The 19,863-nt window shown below is 35.9% G+C and overlaps 1 protein-coding gene across 1 annotated transcript in view; it reads left to right on the top strand.

Annotated features, from left to right (window-relative positions):
- HOMER1 (homer scaffold protein 1) overlaps positions 1 to 19,863 on the top strand; it is a 139,548-nt gene that overhangs the window by 56,395 nt on the left and 63,290 nt on the right. The window contains exons 2-4 of the mRNA XM_033180175.1: positions 3,943 to 4,099; positions 9,885 to 10,016; positions 13,902 to 13,994. Of these exons, the coding sequence (XP_033036066.1) occupies positions 3,943 to 4,099; positions 9,885 to 10,016; positions 13,902 to 13,994 (382 nt within the window). The remainder of the gene's footprint in view (positions 1 to 3,942; positions 4,100 to 9,884; positions 10,017 to 13,901; positions 13,995 to 19,863) is intronic.

Genomic DNA, 19,863 nt, shown 5'->3' on the forward strand with positions numbered 1-19,863 from the left:
CTACATCCAAACCCTGTAGGCATCTGAACTCCTTCAAAACTGACCTCATCTTCCCCTTCCACTTCCCCAGTCTTAGACTTTACTTTCTGTGTCCCATCCTTGCTAGTGGCACTGTCTTCTTTTCAGTTACCCAAACTAGAAACTCAGGAGACTCAGATTCCTTCTTTGTCTTATACATCAGGATTTGTCAACCTTGGCACAATTGAAAATTCTTTGTTGCGGAAAGTTGTCTTGTGCATTGTAGATGTTTAGCAGCATCCCTGGATGCTACCCACTGGATGCCGACAGTAGTTTCCCTCATTATGACAGCCAAAAATGTGTCCAGACATTGTGAAATGTCCCGAGGAACAAATCACCCCAGTTTGAGAACCACCCTATATCCAGTCTATTACTTACCTACTGATACTACTTCCTAAATTTACCTTTAATCCCTTATCACATCTTCATCCTATTCTCTAAACTCCCAACCTCTTTATTTGTTAATATTTGCAATCCTTTAGTAAGTTTCTGACTAGTCTCCCTGTGTCCAGTGTTTCTCTCCAATCCACCTTCTTTTTATTGTGGCCAAGTTTTGTGCATGTATATGACAAGATCTGGCTCTGTCACACAAATTGGAGTGCAGTGTCATGATCTTGGCTCTCTGCAACCTCTGCCTTCCACCCCAGCCTCCCAAGTAGCTGGGACTACAGGTGTGCACCACTACACCAGACTAATTTTGGTTTTGTCATGTTGCCTAAGCTGGTCTTGAACTTGTGAGCTCAAGTGATCTGCCCAGCTTGGCCTCCCAAAGTGCTGGGATTACAGGCATGAGCCACCGCACGTGGCCCAGATTTATCTTTCTAAAATGCAAAGCTGAAGCTGAGCTAGGTGGCTTACTCCTGTAATCCTAGCAACTCGGGAGGCTGAGGTGAGAAGATTGCTTGTGGCCAAGAGTTCAAGACCAGCCTGGGCAATATAGTGAGAACCCATCTGCTCAAAAAAATAATAATAATAATAACTATTTCCTGCTTATAATATCTCAGTAGCTTTCAGTAGACACCCTCATGAACTGTCTTCTCTCTTTTTTCATTCTCTATTTTTTCATTCTAGCCTCATTCTTCAAAGGCACTCATACTTACCTGTACTAAGGTTCTTGCTACACAGTGTACTTAGCCCTCCTCTCACTGTGCAACAGTGTGTTTCAAACTCTGTTTAGGCATCTGTTTTCTATCATAGCTGTCAGTTACTTATTTTTAGAGAATCTATCATAGTGAAGAGGGTTTTGCTTTTAACATATCCATCTTTTCTTACCAAATTGAATTTTTCAAGGGCAGGGACCATCTGGATCCTACATCTTGGCATATAATAGATATTCAATAAAAGTTTGAATCATTTATTAGTATGCCCTGTCAGATGCAGTAACATCCTCATTACTTCTAGGAATTCTGTTCCCTGTATCTGTAGTGAAAATTATTTCCCTAGTCTTCATCATATAGACTTTGAAGCGCAGGCTTTTGACCACAGAAATCTTAAACTATAATTTTCTTTAAAAAACCAGCTATTCAGAAGAGAATTGAAGAAAGCTATGTACTTAGTTGATATTCAAATGTCATTTGCTTATAAGATAGCTAGTTTAAATATTTTTATTCTAAAGGGAAATTGTGTGGATTAATTAAATGTATGACTCAATATGATGTAGAAAGTCTTTACCATACTAAAAACATTGCATTTCCATTGAGTAAGGATTTGTTGATTGGTTGTAGAAAGCTTGCAAAAGCAATATTATTGTCTTAATAACTAATTTACTGTTTTAGAAAATGTTTATTAGAACACATTCCTATAATCACCAACTTGTGTTATTTAGGTGAATTTAGGAAATTTAACCCCTATCAAATGAAAACAACAAAAAAATCAAGTAATCGAGTTAGTAAAGAATAATGTCCTACCTCCCTTCCTTATGTGCCTTAATAGAGTTGTGTATGATTAGATATCTCTGTGACTTGTAAGTAACCACTCTCAGCCTTATCAACAGTGCTTTTACCTCAGACTTTAATTAGAAGGTGAAAAAAGAAAAATAGGGGTTACAGGGCTTTTGGAAGATAACCCAAGCTTATAGCACCAGCCTCACTGAAAGTCAGTGGTTGAGGATGGGGAAAGAGGGAATGAATAAGGCCTATTCCCAATTCAGAGTTCATTATCCTGGTACAGTGCTTTGCCAGATTGTTAATAATTATTAAATGAATCCATATATAATGGCAGTTAAACAAGAAGTAATGGCTCCACTTCATATTTTAGGGAGTGGCACAAAATATATCACTTTCTTTTAAGAGAGATCCTTTAATAAGAAAAGTTGTATAGGAGGTTTCCAGAAGTAAAACTAGGAAAGAGCCAGATTACCTACAGGGAAGGTACCTCCCTTTCACACAGCTCTCTAAGGGTTGAAATGGATATAGGGAGTCATCCAACCTCTTGTTAACCTTAAGAGCCATTTTGCCGTGGACTCATATTTGCCTTGCCTGTTTTTCTAATTTTTCTCCTCTCCATATTTACCCTTCCTTTCTTCAAATTTATAATTTTAAAATTAATTTACTTAATATTAAATATTACCAATTAAAATTTTCTTTATGACCTTGAAATGCTTTAGAAAAGAAATATGTGTAGTGAAATGAAAGAGATGAGTTTTATTTGGGCTCTTAAAAAAAAAAGCTTGACAAATGCTGCTTCCAAGATAATTTTTACTCAGAACTTGGAAATTTTTGAATTATGGTGCTTCCATATATATAGATCATCTCATGCTTGTTCATACTGTAAAGAATTCTGTAATGATATTTTAAGTAAGTATTTTTTATTAGTTTTTGTTCTTTGTAATTTTAAAAATCTCTGTATCTTTAGTGCCCTGCTTGATCTAAGTAAGAGATATTTGTGGTTTCAGCAACTTTGTTTTCCATAGACTTTTAAGTATAGTAGAGATTATAGTGAATGTATGTTTTCCCAGTAAGTTCTTTACCTATTCCCAGGTTATTCTGGGCTTTAGATGGGTAAAATATGTTTACATGGGTTTCAAATGTGGTTTTAAGTGGATAAAAATATTAACCTTGTAAGGGTCAAACATAACATACTTGTATTTTAGCAGAGCATAGTTTATTCTCATTATTCACGTCTTCCATGAAGGTGCCAGCAACACTAAGTTAGCAAATACTGTACTGAACCATTGGTCTTAGGGAAAAATACTGTGTCATGTTCCCACAAGCCTCTGCTCACGACGTTTTCGTCAACTAATCAGTACATAACCATGTTTTATATGTGTTTCTATTTAAAGACATCTTGCTTAATATATATTATTAATGCATTAACATTGAACTGATGGCCAACAGCACTGTAACTCATGCCTCAGTGAAACTTATCTAACACACATATTTTCTCCACATCACAGCCTTCTTGCACCTAGGAACAGCTAGCATCTGGGAACACTTCAGCATGATGCTTATGGGACATTTTAAACAAAAGCACCAACAAAGTGTGAAATGTGAAAAACATGGTGCTAAATAGACCACAAAAAGGACACTTGTATATGTAGTATGAGAGCTGAAACAAGAAGGCAATGTCACTTTGTTTAGCTTTAGATGGAAATGTGCCATGTCAGGTGACGCATGGTTTTGCACTGCCCTGTGTGTATCTGTGAAAGACTAAGAATGTGCCACAGTATTGATTTGGGGGTTACAGATAAATTTTAGTGACTAGGTGAATTCACATGTACAGAATCTTCAAATAATGAGGATTGACTATAATTGTTTTTAGAAACCTTATGACTGAATACTTAGAATATGCAAATTTGAAAGTTTCTCTTTCAGGTATGTGGAAATTGTTGATTAAGCAGAATCATCCTTGCAGTTTTCATGTTCTCTTGTCTAGTAAAATAAACATGGCTGCTTTCAGTTCATCATTTTCTTTTCTGCCCTGCAGGGAACAACCTATCTTCAGCACTCGAGCTCATGTCTTCCAGATTGACCCAAACACAAAGAAGAACTGGGTACCCACCAGCAAGCATGCAGTTACTGTGTCTTATTTCTATGACAGCACAAGAAATGTGTATAGGATAATCAGTTTAGATGGCTCAAAGGTAAGCTACGTTTACTTTGAATGATTTGGCTGTTTTTGCTTTTTTCAATATGGCGTTTTAGTTTTATTCAGAGGATTTTATCTTCATTAATATAAAATGTTTCTTTTTGAGTTCTTAGAACTTTTAAGAAACAAAACTGAATTATTAAGGTGGCAACATGTTTTGTCCACTAAATTACTTTGATTAACCACTTTATTATATTACATGCCAAAATACTCTACAAATTTGAGGTCTTTCTGTTTATTTAATATTCATTGCATATCTGTTATGTGTCAGGCATTATGCCAGGTACTAGCAGTATAGTGGTGCACAGAATAGACATGGTCTAGAATTCTAGGAGCTCTAATTCTTTTCAAATATACTGCTATAGACTAGTAGCAGATCAAAGTCCCTATATCTTATGAAGTTTGTCAGTGTCAATACTAAAGCTGACATTTCTTCTCTGAAGAGAAAGTATAAGGACAAATCCTATTTTATTTTTAGGAGAGGCAGATGATGTAACAGAAGCAAGGACTGCCTGGGTTCAGATCTCAACTCCACCATCTACTGAGTGTTTTGTCTTTGGGCAGATTACTTCTCTGAGCCTCATTGTGCTCAACTCAGTATTGGTAGTTGTAAGGATTAAATGAGTTAATATCTGCAAAGCACTTAAATCAGTGCTTAGTGGATAGTGTGCCCTTCAGAAGGGTTGGCGGGGAGTTCCCTTTTTCTTTTTGAAACAGAGTCTTGCTCTGTCGCCCAGCGTGGAGTACAGTGGTGCCATCTCAGCTCACTGCAACCTCTGCCTCCCGGGTTCAAGCGATTTTCCTGCCTCAGCCTCCCCAGTAGCTGGGATTACAGGTGTGCACCACCATGCCAAGATAATTTTTGTATTTTTAGTAGAGACAGGGTTTCACCATGTTGGCCAGGCTGGTCTTGAACTCCTGACCTCGTGATCTGCCTGCCTCAGCCTCCCAAAGTGCTGGGATTACAGGCGTGAGCCACTGCGCCTGGACGGGGGATCCTTTTATCATCAATGAACTTCATAGAACTTACTTAGAGAAAGAAATTCCAAAGAAAAATCAGATTCTAAGATTCTAGATTTAAAGTTTGTAGAAAGATGAGGTCTTCAGTTTCTTAAAGCCATGAGGCCTTTCCACTTCCAGGAATTTTTGCAATTAAATGAAGGGGTTAAGTGCACACACTGTAGAGCCAGACTGTCTGGTTTGAACTTTTGTTTCTACCATCTGCTTGCCCTCTGTATTAGTCCATTCTCACACTTCTATGAAGAAATACCTGAGACTGGGTAATTTATAAAGGAAAGAGGTTTAATTGACTCACAGTTCCACATGGCTGGGGAGGCCTCAGGAAACTTGCAATCGTGGCAGAAGGTATGTCTTCACAGGGTGGCAGGAGAGAGAATGAGAGCAAGCAGGGGAAATGCCAGATGCTTATAAAACCATCAGATCTGGTGAGACTCACTATCACAAGAATAGCATGGGGGAAACTGCCCCCCATGATTCAATTACCTCCACCTGGTTCCACCCTTGACACATGGGGGTTACAGTTCAAGGTGAGATTTGGGTGGGGACACAGAGCCAAATCATATCACCATCTGATCTTGAGCAAAGTATTTAGCTTCTGCATGCAGGGCTGGGCACTGAGGTTTGTGCCTGTCATTCTAGCACTTTGGGAGGCTGAGGCAAGAGGATCACTTGAGACCAGGAGTTTGAGGCCAGCCTGGGTAACACAGTGAGATCCCATCTCTACAAAAAAAAAATTAGCCAGCTGTATTGGTGCATGCCTGTAGTCCTAGCTACTCAGGATATTGTGACTGGAGGACTCCTTGAGCTAAGGAGGTCAAAGCTATAGTGAGCTATGATTGCATCCAGAGTGAGACCTGTCTCTTAATGGGGCGGGGGGGCACAAAAAAACACAACTTCTGTATGCCTCAGTTTTTTTGTCTATAAAAAGGAGTGAATAAAAATACATACGTCATTACACCATAGCGTTGTTGTGAAGAGTAAATAAATTTAGGCAAAAACACAGTGTGTATAGTAATCACAATACAAACACTCACTGCTATTGTTATTAATGCTAGTATCAGGTGATTATTGCCTAGTGTTATGTAGGGAATAAAAGGTAATTTAATTTAATGCTAAACTTTTTGTCTGATTTTTCTGTGTACTCATTCCTTATCTCCTTAACTAGGTTAACTAGATTATAAGACCCCAAGGGCTGTTTGCACTTTGTGTCTTGTATATAAGTAACATGTATTTACTTGAATAATTGATTTTTTCATTTTTGCTTAGAGGATTTAAAAGACTTGAGAAATAGAAATAGTTTGTTTCTGTGAAGCTTTTTTTAGTGAAGAATTTAGTGAAGAATAATTTTGTCATATTTTGTAACTGTCTGGTTTAGTGAAGTTTGACAGATACTGAATATTATAACCTGAGACTCTAGAGTGTTTCTTTCTTTTCCCTTATTTGAACCTTGAGTTCTCTGTAATCTGTTTTGTTTCTGGGCCCAAATGACAGATAACATGCCTCCTTTATTAGAAAGGAGGGTTAACAGAGATAACAGAAAAAGATAACAATCCTCCGTTGTTAGAAAGGAGGGTTAAATGTTGTACAGAAATAACGATCAACTGAGTTGTCCAGTGTCCGAGAAAAGAAACCATATGGAAGTGATTAAATAGATTTCATTTGCTAACTTAACCTTCACCAGATTAAAATACTTTGAGTTATTTTAAAGGAAGGAATTTTAGTGATTAACACATAATCCTCATGTGTTCTTCCCACTGAAGCAATATGAAATGTTGCTCTTGCATTTTTCCATTTCTGAATATACATTGCTGATTGTAATTATTAGAATCATAAATGTCTTTGAAAAGCTTTTTGTATTGTTTTAACAAAATCTATCTTCTGTAGCAGAGTTATATTTTCTGTCACATTTTCTAATTACTTTTCTAAACTGATGCTATTAACTGCTTCAGTTCCTACGGGAGTGGTTTTTTTTTTAAGTCAGCAGTAGTGGTTTATTTGACTCAGCTAAACAAGTGTTTTCTCCATCTCACCCCCCACTTCTGCTCTTCATGATTGAGTTGGAAACCCCTTAGGTGCCCTGCCTAGAAAACATGCACTTGTTCTCACTTAATCCCTCTGCTGTGCATATGAAGTTTGCTTTAAGGTTTTCTGATTATGCTACAGAGACCTCAGCATGGTCAAGGGCCAGGATTAGGGCACTCTGTGTGATCCATACATGAGGTAGTAATGACACTGCATTTCTACCTCTTTTCCTTAAAAGGACTAGAACTCCACGGTTGAGAGACATATTTATTTTAAAGAACTAAAATTTTTCTTTTAAATGCGTTCTACTCAAAGAAGCTAAGAAATAAAGCTTTTTAAAAGTGTGGGATCATCTATCATTTTAAGGTTTTCTTCATTAAAGAACAAGTAATACAGAGACAAGGAAAGGGTCAGAATGGAGATTAAAATAAAACTCGTCAAAGCAGAAAGAAGTTAATTTGAAATAGTTAAAATGAGGGGGCTTAGTGACCAACTAACAGCACATTGGTCAGTTTTCTTAGATGCCTATAAAACCTGTTGTTGACTCACTTTTGAGTTATTAGGGTCATGTATAAAATGCCCTTGTCTTTTAGAAAACACAGAGATCCCAGTTCAGACGTGCCCTCCTCAGGACCAGCAAATCTAAGGCAGTGCCAACCAGTCTTGACTTCTTGCCTTTCACTCTTTCACATCCTGGTCTTCACAGTACTTACTACTGTCTGAAATTATATTGGTCAGTTATTTATTTACTTGTGTGTTTACTGACTCCTCTTATTCTAGACTGTAATCTGCAGTTACATTGCCCCTCTTGTTGTGTCTCAAATTTTTAGAACCGTGTTTGGCATTTAAAAGGTATTCAATTAAAGTTGAATGAATGAATGATTCCTTACCATTTGTTAATAAATTATTTCCTATTTAGTCTTTCATTTGATGACTTCATTTGATGCCGTTCAAGTTAGAGCAGTTATTAGCCACATTTTACAAATCCCAAATGACATGCTAAGAAAAGCAGTTTTTGAACTGAAGGGTAAGGAAACTGTATAAGTCTGAATATGTAAATTTTGTCTGAGGTAAAAACACTTAATTGAGGATAAGGGCTCTCATAATTACAGTGGACATATCTTCTGTCTGAGAGGAAGGAAGGGACCACTCTATTTTACTGTTTTTTTTTATAGTAGGACAGGTGTCATGCATTCATTTTTATGACTTCTCCAATACCTGCATAGCTCTTAAATATTTACTTTTATACTGTTGTTCACATGGTAAGCAAATTTAATTTTGTTTAGAAAATGCTCACATGGTAAGAAAATTTAGTTCAGAAAGTGCTTGATGTTTCATTCCACATTTAAGAGTTCAGCAGATGACTGCTTATGAATTTGTTAACATCTATCTATTACTATTGGAATCACTTTCTAATCTTAAATTTGGAGTGCGTTAGACTAAAAAAATGATTCCCCCTCACTTTTATGGTATTAGCAAAGAGAATGAGGTAATATTTTATGATAGTTGAAATTTATTATGGTGATCACCAAAGTTAACATTTAGTAACATGCTAAAATGCTAGTTTTCTAAGAAATTATGTGTGAAACAAAAATGATAGCAATTCTCAACATCACGAATCTATACCACTTTATGAGAGAAGAAATGAGTATGCAATTGACTCTTGACACTGGTTTGAATTATGCAGGTTCACTTATATGTGGATCGAAAAATAGAGTATTTGTAGGATGTGAAAACCAAGTATTAGAGGGCTGACCTCATATATGCAGATTCTGCAGTGCTGACTATGGGACTTCAGTATGCACGGGTTTTGGTATACACAGGGGTCCTGGAACCAATCTCCCGAGTATAGCAAGGAATACCTCTATATTTAGAAGTTTGTAAAGGGAAAAAGTACTAAATGATTGCAAGTCTTTTCTGTATCATAATGTATTTCAGGTAAATCAGCTTGAAGAAAACTCAGTTACGGATTTTAGAAAATCAGTGTCGGCCAAGCACGGTAGCTCATGCCTGTAATCCTAGCACTTTGGGAGGCCGAGGCAGGTGGATCACGATGTCAGGAGATCAAGACCATCCTGGCTAACATGGTGAAACCCTGTCTCTACCAAAAAAATACAAAAAAATACAAAAAAATTAGCCGGGCATGGTGGCGGGCATCAGTAGTCCCAGCTACTCAGGAGGCTGAGGCAGGAGAATGGCGTTAACCCGGGAGTTGGAGCTTGCAGTGAGCCAAGATCGCGCCACTGCACTCCAGCCTGGGTGACACAGCAAGACTCCATCTCAAAAAAAGAAGAAGAAGAAAATCAGTGTCATATTTTCTATGTATGTTTTCATTTTTGAAAGATTCTTTAGAGGGTGGTACCCTACTTTTAAATAAACCACTATTAAGGCCTACTGTCTTCTAGTGATTATCATCCAATATTAATAAATGTCGATTCTAAACATTGAAAAAGAAAAAACTGACCACGTTAAAAACTCTGACATTTTTTGGATCATAGGTAAACTTACTTGAGTGTAAAATGTTGAAATTTTTGATAGTGTCATCATATTTATATTTTAGTTAACATATTTCCACACTATCACTTATAATGCCAGAAACTATTTCTGTAACTATCTTTATGTATTTAACATTGTGGCTTATTGATAATCCTAAGCTTTTATGTAACTGAATGGTCTTGTATTTAAATGCCTGTTTGCTGATTTTTTTGCTAGTTACTCATACTTGCTTTATTTTTTAGGCAATAATAAATAGTACCATCACCCCAAACATGACATTTACTAAAACATCTCAGAAGTTTGGCCAGTGGGCTGATAGCCGGGCAAACACCGTTTATGGATTGGGATTCTCCTCTGAGCATCATCTTTCGAAAGTGAGTTAAATCATAAAATTTGAATGAAAATCTTCATCTTCAAGTCATATATCTTAAATATATAATACCAAATGGGGAGTATAAAATATAGGAGAAATTTATTTAATATTCTTGGAACAACAATAGTGACTTCAGAGCAAGAAGCAAGAGATCATTAGATGCTACTGTCACTTGGAAAATGTATTGTACACATTAAAAACAGTCACCATTGGTTGAGAAGGATTTATGTGGTTAATTGTCTATATGATAGGAATTAAAAGGTGGGGATTATCACTTCAGAATGGATTTTTGTCAGAGATTAGTACCCTCAATTGGAGATGGTCTGCAACATACGCAGTTACCAAGGTCTTTTGAATTGTGAAAACTCAAGTTGACAGTGATATAGATTTCAGCATTTTGATGTGACAGCAGGTACTTACAGATTACTGTGTTTAGGGGAAATTGTGCTTTATCTGGATGTGGAATACTCCGAGTTCTGATGCAGTGCAGACTGAGATACTATAGACATTATGAGGACTTTTTAGATAATACTCACCAAGTGACCAGAAAGGCCAATAAAATGCAAAGCATCACCAGGGTGAATATTGGAAATAAAACAGTTCTCCTGTCAATAAGCAAAAGGCAGGTAATGTTTATACCAGCAGCACCTTGGGTTCTTGTGGATGTTACACAGAAAATAATATATAAGAAAAAACAATCTCATTATACTAAGTGATCAAGGAGAAAAGTAAAACTCACTTTTCTCTTCAGATCTTGTGCCTGCCAGACCTAAAGATTTATTCTTAAAACCTCTGTTTGAAGCATTCAGTTAAAAGAATAACCATGTATTTTAAATACTTTACATGTGATTTGGTATATGCAGGATATGATATAAAACTCAAGCTAGAGAGTTGAAATTTTTCAAGTGCAGAGAAATCAGGCTCTTAAAGATATACACTATTTATACTTACATTAAACTTTAAGCTGTTTTGCTTTACAGAAATTATTCTGTATTCAAATTCTTAAACTGGGTTCTTTTTAGAAATCTTACACCTGGTGTTGTGAATATATATTGAATCTATTTTGTTTTCTTCTAATTATAAACATTTCTTAACACAGTTTTCAAGTGTTTTTGTTATCTTTTGGATATGAATTATAGCTTAAATCTGAATTTTAAGTCTATTTTAACTTTTGCCTTGGTGATTATAAATCATTTTCTGTAGGATGATTAACACAAATATTAAAGCTGGGCACAGTGTCTCATGCCTTTAATCCCAGCACTTTGAGAGGCCAAAGTGGGCAGATCACTTGAGGCCAGGAGTTCGAGACCAGCCTGGTCAACATGGCAAAACCTGGTTTCTACTAAAAATACAAAAAAATTAGCTTGGTATGGTGGCACATAACTGTAATCCCAGCTACTTGGGAGGCTGAGACATGAGAATCATTTGAACCCAGGGCAGTGAGCTGAGATTGCACCACTGCACTCCAGCTTGGGTGACAGAGCAAGATTCTGTCTCAAAAAACAACAACAATGAACAAATATTATCTTTTTGGTTTCTCTTGTACACATCTTACTCTTTAAATATATTTCTTGAACTGTGGTAAAGATAAGAGTTTTACATTCAAAGTATCTCAACATAACTAGGATACAGGTATCCAGTGAACATTGCTCTTCCGTAAACAGTTTTGTTGAGAAATTTTATGTTTATTCTAACACTTTTGCCATCATTCAGAACATTTTTAGAACTTGGTGTTTTTTTGTTTTTTTGTTTTTTTATTGCCTATTAAAGACTATAGCAAAAAAAATCTCTAAATATATCTACTTGCCGAATTTTTAAACTTGACAATACAAGAACTAAATCGTGGATTATTTTCTCAAATAAACTTGGCTTAAATGCCTTAAGTGCTTTTTGGGCTAAGTAATTTTCTCTATAAATTAAGTTCTTCATGACATCTTTCAAGTTACTGAGCAGCTAGCTAATGTAGTAAAGGAATAGTTTATTAACTTCTGTCAATTCTACTCTTTTCCTTTGTTTGAACTTTTCTCTGAGAATGGCTTTTATTTATTTTTTTTAGATTTTTTCTTCTTCAAAGTTAGCATATACTTTTGACCAGCCTTACTGGTGGTAAATCTCCTAGTATTTGAAAGTGGGTTGAATATTGGGAAACAGCTCTTAAGCTCTTGGAGCCAATTCGAGCTTATATACTCATGGAACTTGGCTCCAAGAGCTTAAGATCAGTCTCTTCAGAATGTTTTGATCCAAAGAAGACAAAATCATAATTTATTTTTCAGGCTACCTTGTAGACTAATTTTGGTGTTTTGCAGACTGTAGGAGGCTCAAAGGAGTTTATGATATTTTACATAAACGAAGCAAGTACATATTCTAGCTTGTTTTATCAGTTAAAAGCCATGAGTAAGTCAAAACATTATAACGGTTTGGAGAAGGCAATTCTAGACAAAAATATCTCAAAATAAGGGAAAGTAACATCGTTGAAAAAAAAATGTATGGTCTCTTAAGATTGACTGGTATGAACAAAATTCCAGCTATGCTTGGATTGTTAGAGTGCTTACTAAGTTGTATTTTGTTATCATGGAAACCTAAGCTGTCACTTTTTTCTTTTGCTGAAAACTAGGGATATAAAACTTAGCTATAGTGTAGATTTTTACGAAGTTGCGAAGGCTTTTAAGCATTAACTGTTGTGGAATGTTAAATTAGGGTAAGAAAAACCTTGTATACTATTTCAGATTATATAAAGAGAAGTTTTGATTTGATTTCATTTCCACCAATGTGAAGGAGACCCTTGTAGCTTTGTATTCAGATATTTTACTGTTTGGAGATACTCTGTTCAATTAGATGAGTATAGTAGCACAAATTCACTTTACTGAGCTACAGATTATAGGTAGAAGTGACAAGGTTTAAGGTAAGAAGGAAAAGTTGCGATAATGACGACTTTAATTTTAACCCTCCTCCATCTCTCCAAGATTAGAGTATCACAAGCCTTTCCTTCCAAAATTTTTCTTCCCAGGATGGAAATGAAATCAGAGTTGGTTTATGGAGATTTGAGAAAGGAACTATAATTTCATGTTTTAATTACCAACTGTAACAGATACTTTAAGTTGCATAGAGATGTGGGGTTTTTAAGTGTAGTTATTATGTAGTCTTAACTTACTCTCACTGATAATAGTGATAGACTAGCTTCCACTTCCAAAACATAAATAGATATTCCTTGTGGCCAGGATGTTTTATAGTTTCCTATGAGTTCCTAAGAATTAGTGTTTCATGTACAATAATTTTTGTTTTGAAATTGTTATCCATCTTAAAGACCATTGAGTATTATTCCTTCCTGCTGCTATACATGAGCTGTTTAGGAATCGTCGGAAATTAATTTTAGTTATGTCAGTTAGTGAAAATAGTAAATATTGCTATTTGTATTAGTGAAAATAAAATGCGTTGTGTATTATGAGAGTTTATATTTTAGTAGAATTTAAAAGTGTTTTCTAAATACTGTGATGTTTACAAAAAGTGGTTATTTGTGGAATTCAGTTTTCTCAATGATAAACATAGCACAGTATGCTTATGTTTACTGATTCTTTCCCCTACCTTAGTCTTAGTAAATTATTTCTGACCAACCAGGAGTCCTTTTGGTAAGCTAGCTGACTCTGAAGTCTAACTTAGATATATCATGATGTTTTGAATAAGATTTGCCAAAATACTTCATAGTGCACAAATGTTTGGAATTAGGTTTCATTTCCTGTCATTTTCATAGTAGAAGCTATAATTGGTTTGGAGGCTATATTGCTTGTGTAGAGTCAGTTATTCAGAAAATGAATAACTTTACTGAGGTGAAAGTGGGCACTGTGACCTATTTTTATTTGGTTAATGTATGTAGTCTTTATACATTCAGTTTGCAGAGAAGTTTCAGGAATTTAAAGAAGCTGCTCGACTAGCAAAGGAAAAATCACAAGAGAAGATGGAACTTACCAGTACACCTTCACAGGTGAGTTTATCATTCCTATTCTTAATTATGAACCTTGTTCATTTCACATAGTATCCTTTATGCCAGAATTAAATATCCAAAGTACACATAGAAATGCACCCGTTACTGTGGTGGCTCACACCTGTAATCCCAAGACTTTGAGAGGCTTAGGTGGGAGGATTACTTGAGCCCGGGAGTTCAAGACCAGCCTGAGCAACATAGGGAGACCTCATTAAAATTAAATTAAATTAATTTTAAAAAATAAAAATAAAATTAGCCAAGTGTGGTGGTGCAAGCCTATGGTCTCAGCTGCTTGGGGAGCTGAGGTAGGAGGATCACTTGACTGGGAGGTCGAGGCTGCAGTGAGCTATGATTGTGCCCCTGTGCTCCAGCCTGGGCAACAGCAAGACCCTGTCTCAAAAAGAAAAATAAAGAGAGAGAGAGAGAGAGAAACATCCTTTACTTAATTTGTACTGGTGGGAAAAGGTTTTTCTATATGCCAATGCCTACAAGAATATTTTTAATCAAAATTTCAGTTTAGTAATTCAATTCAAAGTATTTAATGTGCTTGTAACTTAGCAAAAGTACTTAAATATCATGTGATAGTCAAATGTAACCACAAAGGGAGTCACAGGAAAAGTTCAGGAAAACAAGTTTATTATACTTGCAGGTCCTAGAAACAGGGAAAGTCTTAAGGTGGTCAAGAGACAGAAAGCAGGAGTGAGGGGAAAGCCGAGGTAGAGCCTTTATTGGAATTTCTATGGGAAAGGCAAAGCAGAGAGGGGGAAATAGTTTAGGATTGGCTGGGTTGAATAATTTCAGGAGTCTCTAAACTATAGGAGTGGTCCCTCATTGTGTGGTAACTGGCCCTGGGATGGATTAAGTTAGAGGAATATTGTCTCCTAGGATGTATGGATCAGATAGAGGAGGTATGGCTCTGGATTGGCTAGTTTGCATATCAGAGACATGCTCTGGACTGGGCTCTTGCTGTCCTTAAGAATTAGCTAGCCCTAGAGGGGAGAAGCAGTCTCTTCCCAGCCAGAAAATTTTTTTAAAAGATGTCAGAATGTCGTAATATACATAAAGTTAAAATACGTGCACACGCATGCACACACACACAAACAATAGGGTTTGTTTTACATACTTTTATTTATTTATTTATTTATTTATTTTGAGCTAGAGTCATGCTCTGTCACTCAGGCCGGAGTGCAGTGGCATAATCTCCGGTTGCTGCAACCTCTGCCTTCCAGGTTCAAGTGATTCTCATGCCTCAGCCTCCCAAGTAGCTGGGATTATAGGTGTGCACCACCACACCTGGCTAATTTTTGCATTTTTAGTAGAGGTGGTGTTTTATCATGTTGGCCAGGCTGGTCTCCCTGGCCTCAAGTGATCCGCCTGCCTCGGCCTCCCAAAGTGCTGAGATTACAGGCGTGAGCCACTGCCCCAGCCTGTTTTACATACTTTTAAAGTATACTTAAATCTGACAGTTGGAACATCTTTATGCTTAGCACTGAGACAATGGTTATAGGTTTTATAAAAGTATTATTTTTCTTTGAACAAAGGACCTTTTACTTGTCCATCATAATCTTCCTTCAGTTGGAAGTTGTATCTCCAAGTAAAGTTGATTAAATAGTTACATTTTGGTACTTTTATAATACAAGGGTTTTACTGTATGATTAATATAGAATGCCACTATTTTCAGCTTTTTAATAGTAGGCTTTTCTAAAATTAATTTTTATTTTAATTGTTTCCTACGAGTAGGATTCAGCTCTTGGCTGTTCTCTGTAGTAATTGTTTCTGAACTGTACTCAGTAGCTTTTATGGAAAGGAAGAATCAGATATTACAAATGTTTCTCTGGAATGTCAGTAGTAGCAGATTTACATGGAACTTTCTTGAAGTAAATAGGAATTGCCTTGGAATTTAATAACTAACCAATGATTGGAACATTTTAGAAAATTATGTATTCTTTATCTCCCTTTCCACTTCTGTCACCCAGCTCTATTTGGAAAACTCTACTGGTATAGAGAGTGGAATTTTTTTTTTAAATAAGAATAAAGGAGAGCACTGTTAAATATGCTTAAAGTACATATTCCCGCATAGACTAAAGGTGTACCCTGGATTGAAGCCAAAGCTCCATTATGCGTCTGTACATGCAGTGACCTGGAATAACTTTGATGATCATTTGAAACTTCTCTTGAATCTGTCTTCTCTAAGTGCTATGAAAGTGTAGTGATACATTTAAACATAAAACCCCATTTAAAATTAAATGCCAGTACATGTTGGGAGCTCTAGTTCCTCTAGTGAATGATTCCAGTATTATGAAAAGATGCAACAAACAGCACATTCAGTAAAAGAGTACTCAAAGGATTTTAATAAAATTGCAATGGATTAAACTTTGCCATTGTAATTAGTTTCTGTTTCTGTAATCGTAACTTCTGTTTTAGTTGAACTGGTCATGAACCATTATAAGTTGCTGCTAATACCTGTTCCTCTTTGGTGGAAGGAATGACTTTAAGCCTCTGCTTTGATTAAAGGAATATATAAAATATGCTTATACTTGAAAAATACTATGAAATATAAAGAATAAGGAAATATCTTAAGTTCATCACTATTTGAGAGCCAAAATATATGGACCTTAATTATCTTATCAAAACATTTGAAGCCTAATTGTCAATTTAATATACAGAAGCCAGAGAGAATCATTTTTTTAAAAACATTTATCAGTTCAGCCAGGCGTGGTATGCACCTATAGTCCCAGCTGCTCAGGAGCTAAGGTGGGAGGAGCTTGAGCCCAGCGGTTTGAGGCTGCGGTGAGTTATTACAATCACGTCACTGCACTGCAGCCTGGGTGATAATATCTAATGTGTCTGTTCTAGTTTGAATTATATGACCATTGGCCATGCCTACCCTACTTGATTCTCAGTGGTTTAATCCAGTCTGCTGAATTAATGCTGCCTGAAGAATGTAACATTACTGTGGAATTTAGCAAAAGAACTGTTAAGTGGGATAATTGATAATAGGTTAAATAGGAAAATCGATAGTAGTAGAAACTTGGTTGGTCATAGCTTTCGTTTTTATTTGAGGGAGGTGTAAGAGACTGGTTAAAAGTTTGAGTCAGACAAACCTAGATATAAATTACTTTTCTGTTGCCATGTAATACACTTGGTTGTTTAATACAAGTGTGTTTATATGTTTGTAACATGAGTATTACGTTACTTATAGAATCATTGATCATCATCAATAAATATGGTAACGACACAGTGTCAGGTCATGGTTAGTAATGGGAGTTCTAGAATCTGAATTTGAAATTGGGCTCCAACCCTTAATAGTTTTCTTAGCTTAGGAAAGTCACTGTTTTTCTTTCTTCCTCTATAAAATGAGAATGAGAACAATATGTTCTTATTAGGAATATTGTGAGAATTAAATGAGGATTACAAAGTACTTAGCATATAGTAGATAATAGATAAATATTAACAACTGATGTGGTTGTAATGGGGAGGATGATGATGTAAGGCCTTAACATCGTGTCTGGCACTAACAGTTGTCTTTAAAAATTCAGATGTCTTAATTGTATATTTATACAATATGTATTTGAAAAATACTATGCATCAGAATTCTGCATCAGAATTCCCTGAAAGACTTGCTAAAACTCAGGTTGGTGAGCTCCACTCCCAGACTTTCTGATTTAGTAGGTCTAAGATGGTACCCAAGTATTTACATTTCTAACAAGTTTCTAGGAGATACCGAAGCTATTCCTATGTTAGATATTATATTGTAGAATATTATATATGCCTAATTCAGTTGTTTTATTTTAATTTTTTAGCCATTTACATTTTAGTCATTTCAAAGTATTTAGCTTGGTTTTCATTAAAATAACCACTCTAGTTTTGCATTCAAAATCAGTAGTTTACATGGTACTTAATTCAGTTTTACAGTTATATAAATATAATTGGCATAAACAGGTTTGGGACACATACAGCTGACTCTTGGTAAGCATTTGATGCAGCTGGTGGTTGCAAAATATTCAGGCAGAGTGACAGTTAATCCACTAACCCTAAGCATCAATCAACCAGTATACTTTACATAGCGAAGGAAGAGCATAAATTAATCCAGAAAGTCAGATTATAAGAACTTCTGTGGTTGTCACAAAATGGATTTCAGAAATGGTGGCTCTGGATGGTGACCAACTAGAGGAAAAATGTATGACTGAGGATATGAGGATCTTGTTTGAGAGCTCAGCCTCATCTTCCTTTATGTATCCTCCTGCTGTCTTCTTTCTTTCCATTCTCACTGCCATAGGATCTCAACACTATTAGCTCCTCCCCCAATTTTTCTGTCAGACCCTCTGCTCAGAAAACAGTGGTGGTTCTCATCTTTGTTTAAGTATAAAACACTAGAATGGACTGAGTCTTCCGTGAATTTTTGTTAAATGGTAAAGAAAGGACCCTATTTTCCTTAAGCCAACAAGGTTGAAACTGTAATGGGAATTTCAGGTTTTATTGGCATGAAATGGAAGGTGGTAGTGATATTTGGTATAGTGGGTCATGGCAGTGCTGCTGCGTACCTCCCCAGCGCACCCTTCCAATATGCAGTAGGTCATTGATAACACCCTAAAGGCTTGTCCTAGAGTGAGGGTCAAGGTCAATTTTTTTTCCATGTGTCCCAGAATATTTCTCATTTTTTGACTTTTGAGCCAAAATTTCATTTGTAGGTTTTATTTTAATTTTAAGTTACCCACTTCACAAATGGGTAGGAAGAGAGAATTCTTAAGAAGCATTTCCTGAATCTCACATCTGTGCTCAGGTGCCTTTTTTATAATAAGTTGCATCTGTTAGTCTTGGTTTCCTTGATATTCTCTCAGATTTGTACTTCTAAACATGTATTTTTTCTTCAGTGCTACTGTTCTTTTTCTTACTGTAGATTATTTGTTTCGGTGGGAGTTATAGGGAGAGTTTTTCAGAAACAAAATGAGATGTAAGTGGTTTTATTTTCTCAAAGGAAGGATATAAAGTCAATAGAAAGGATCATTTGATCTGTGTTTATTTCGTTTTATTTTTTGCTTTTTTTCATTTTTCTTATCAGCTTTGGGTATACACACACACACCCACACCCACACCCCAAAAAAGAATAACTGAAGTAGGATGTTTAGGAAATTACACAAAATTTAGATTAAAAAAGAAATAGATGCTTAGAATATATTAAATACAAAATATGTTTCAAGTACTATTTTTAGCATATGCAAAATTTCTAGAAGGTTTTACAGAATGCTTTTGGCTACCTCTGGGGTAGTTGGAGGGAAAGAGGGTTTCAATTTCCTTTTGTGCCCTCATGTACTGTTGGAATTTTTTCTTATGTCTCATCAGTAAATACTAATTTTATATTTTAAAACTAACTTTTAAAAAACCCAAGTTCTCAATTGGTTCAGAATAAAAAATTAAATTAAAAAAATAAAATACCATGCTTTGAGTGGGCTTTTTGTTTTTCATTTTAGGTAGAAAGACCTAGGATAACTATGCCTTTACTTAAATATAACTAATATTCAAGTTTTCTGAAGAAAAACTTGCTGCTTTGAGATGTTAGGATTGCTACAACCTCTATCCCTTTCTTTCTCCCCTTCTTAACTTGCCCCTGGCAATAGTCTTTCTACTTTAGTAGCATTAACATTTGTAGCCTCCCCAAGTTCCATGCCTCAAACCCTGCTCCCTCTTATGTTACCCTCATCCCAGAAGATGGTAACAACCAGGAGTCAAACTGCTACTGCTCTTCCTCTCTCTCTTTTGATCCTAATGTATTTTTGCACACTCTTGTCAACCAGTTCCAGCAAATCCCTGAGTTAATCCTTAATTGCTAACCCTGGTTATGCCCTTTAAGTTTAATAGGTAATTTGCT

This window comes from Trachypithecus francoisi, unplaced genomic scaffold (genome assembly GCF_009764315.1).
Source record: "Trachypithecus francoisi isolate TF-2019V2 unplaced genomic scaffold, Tfra_2.0 Lachesis_group2, whole genome shotgun sequence".
Classification (NCBI taxonomy): domain Eukaryota; kingdom Metazoa; phylum Chordata; class Mammalia; order Primates; family Cercopithecidae; genus Trachypithecus; species Trachypithecus francoisi.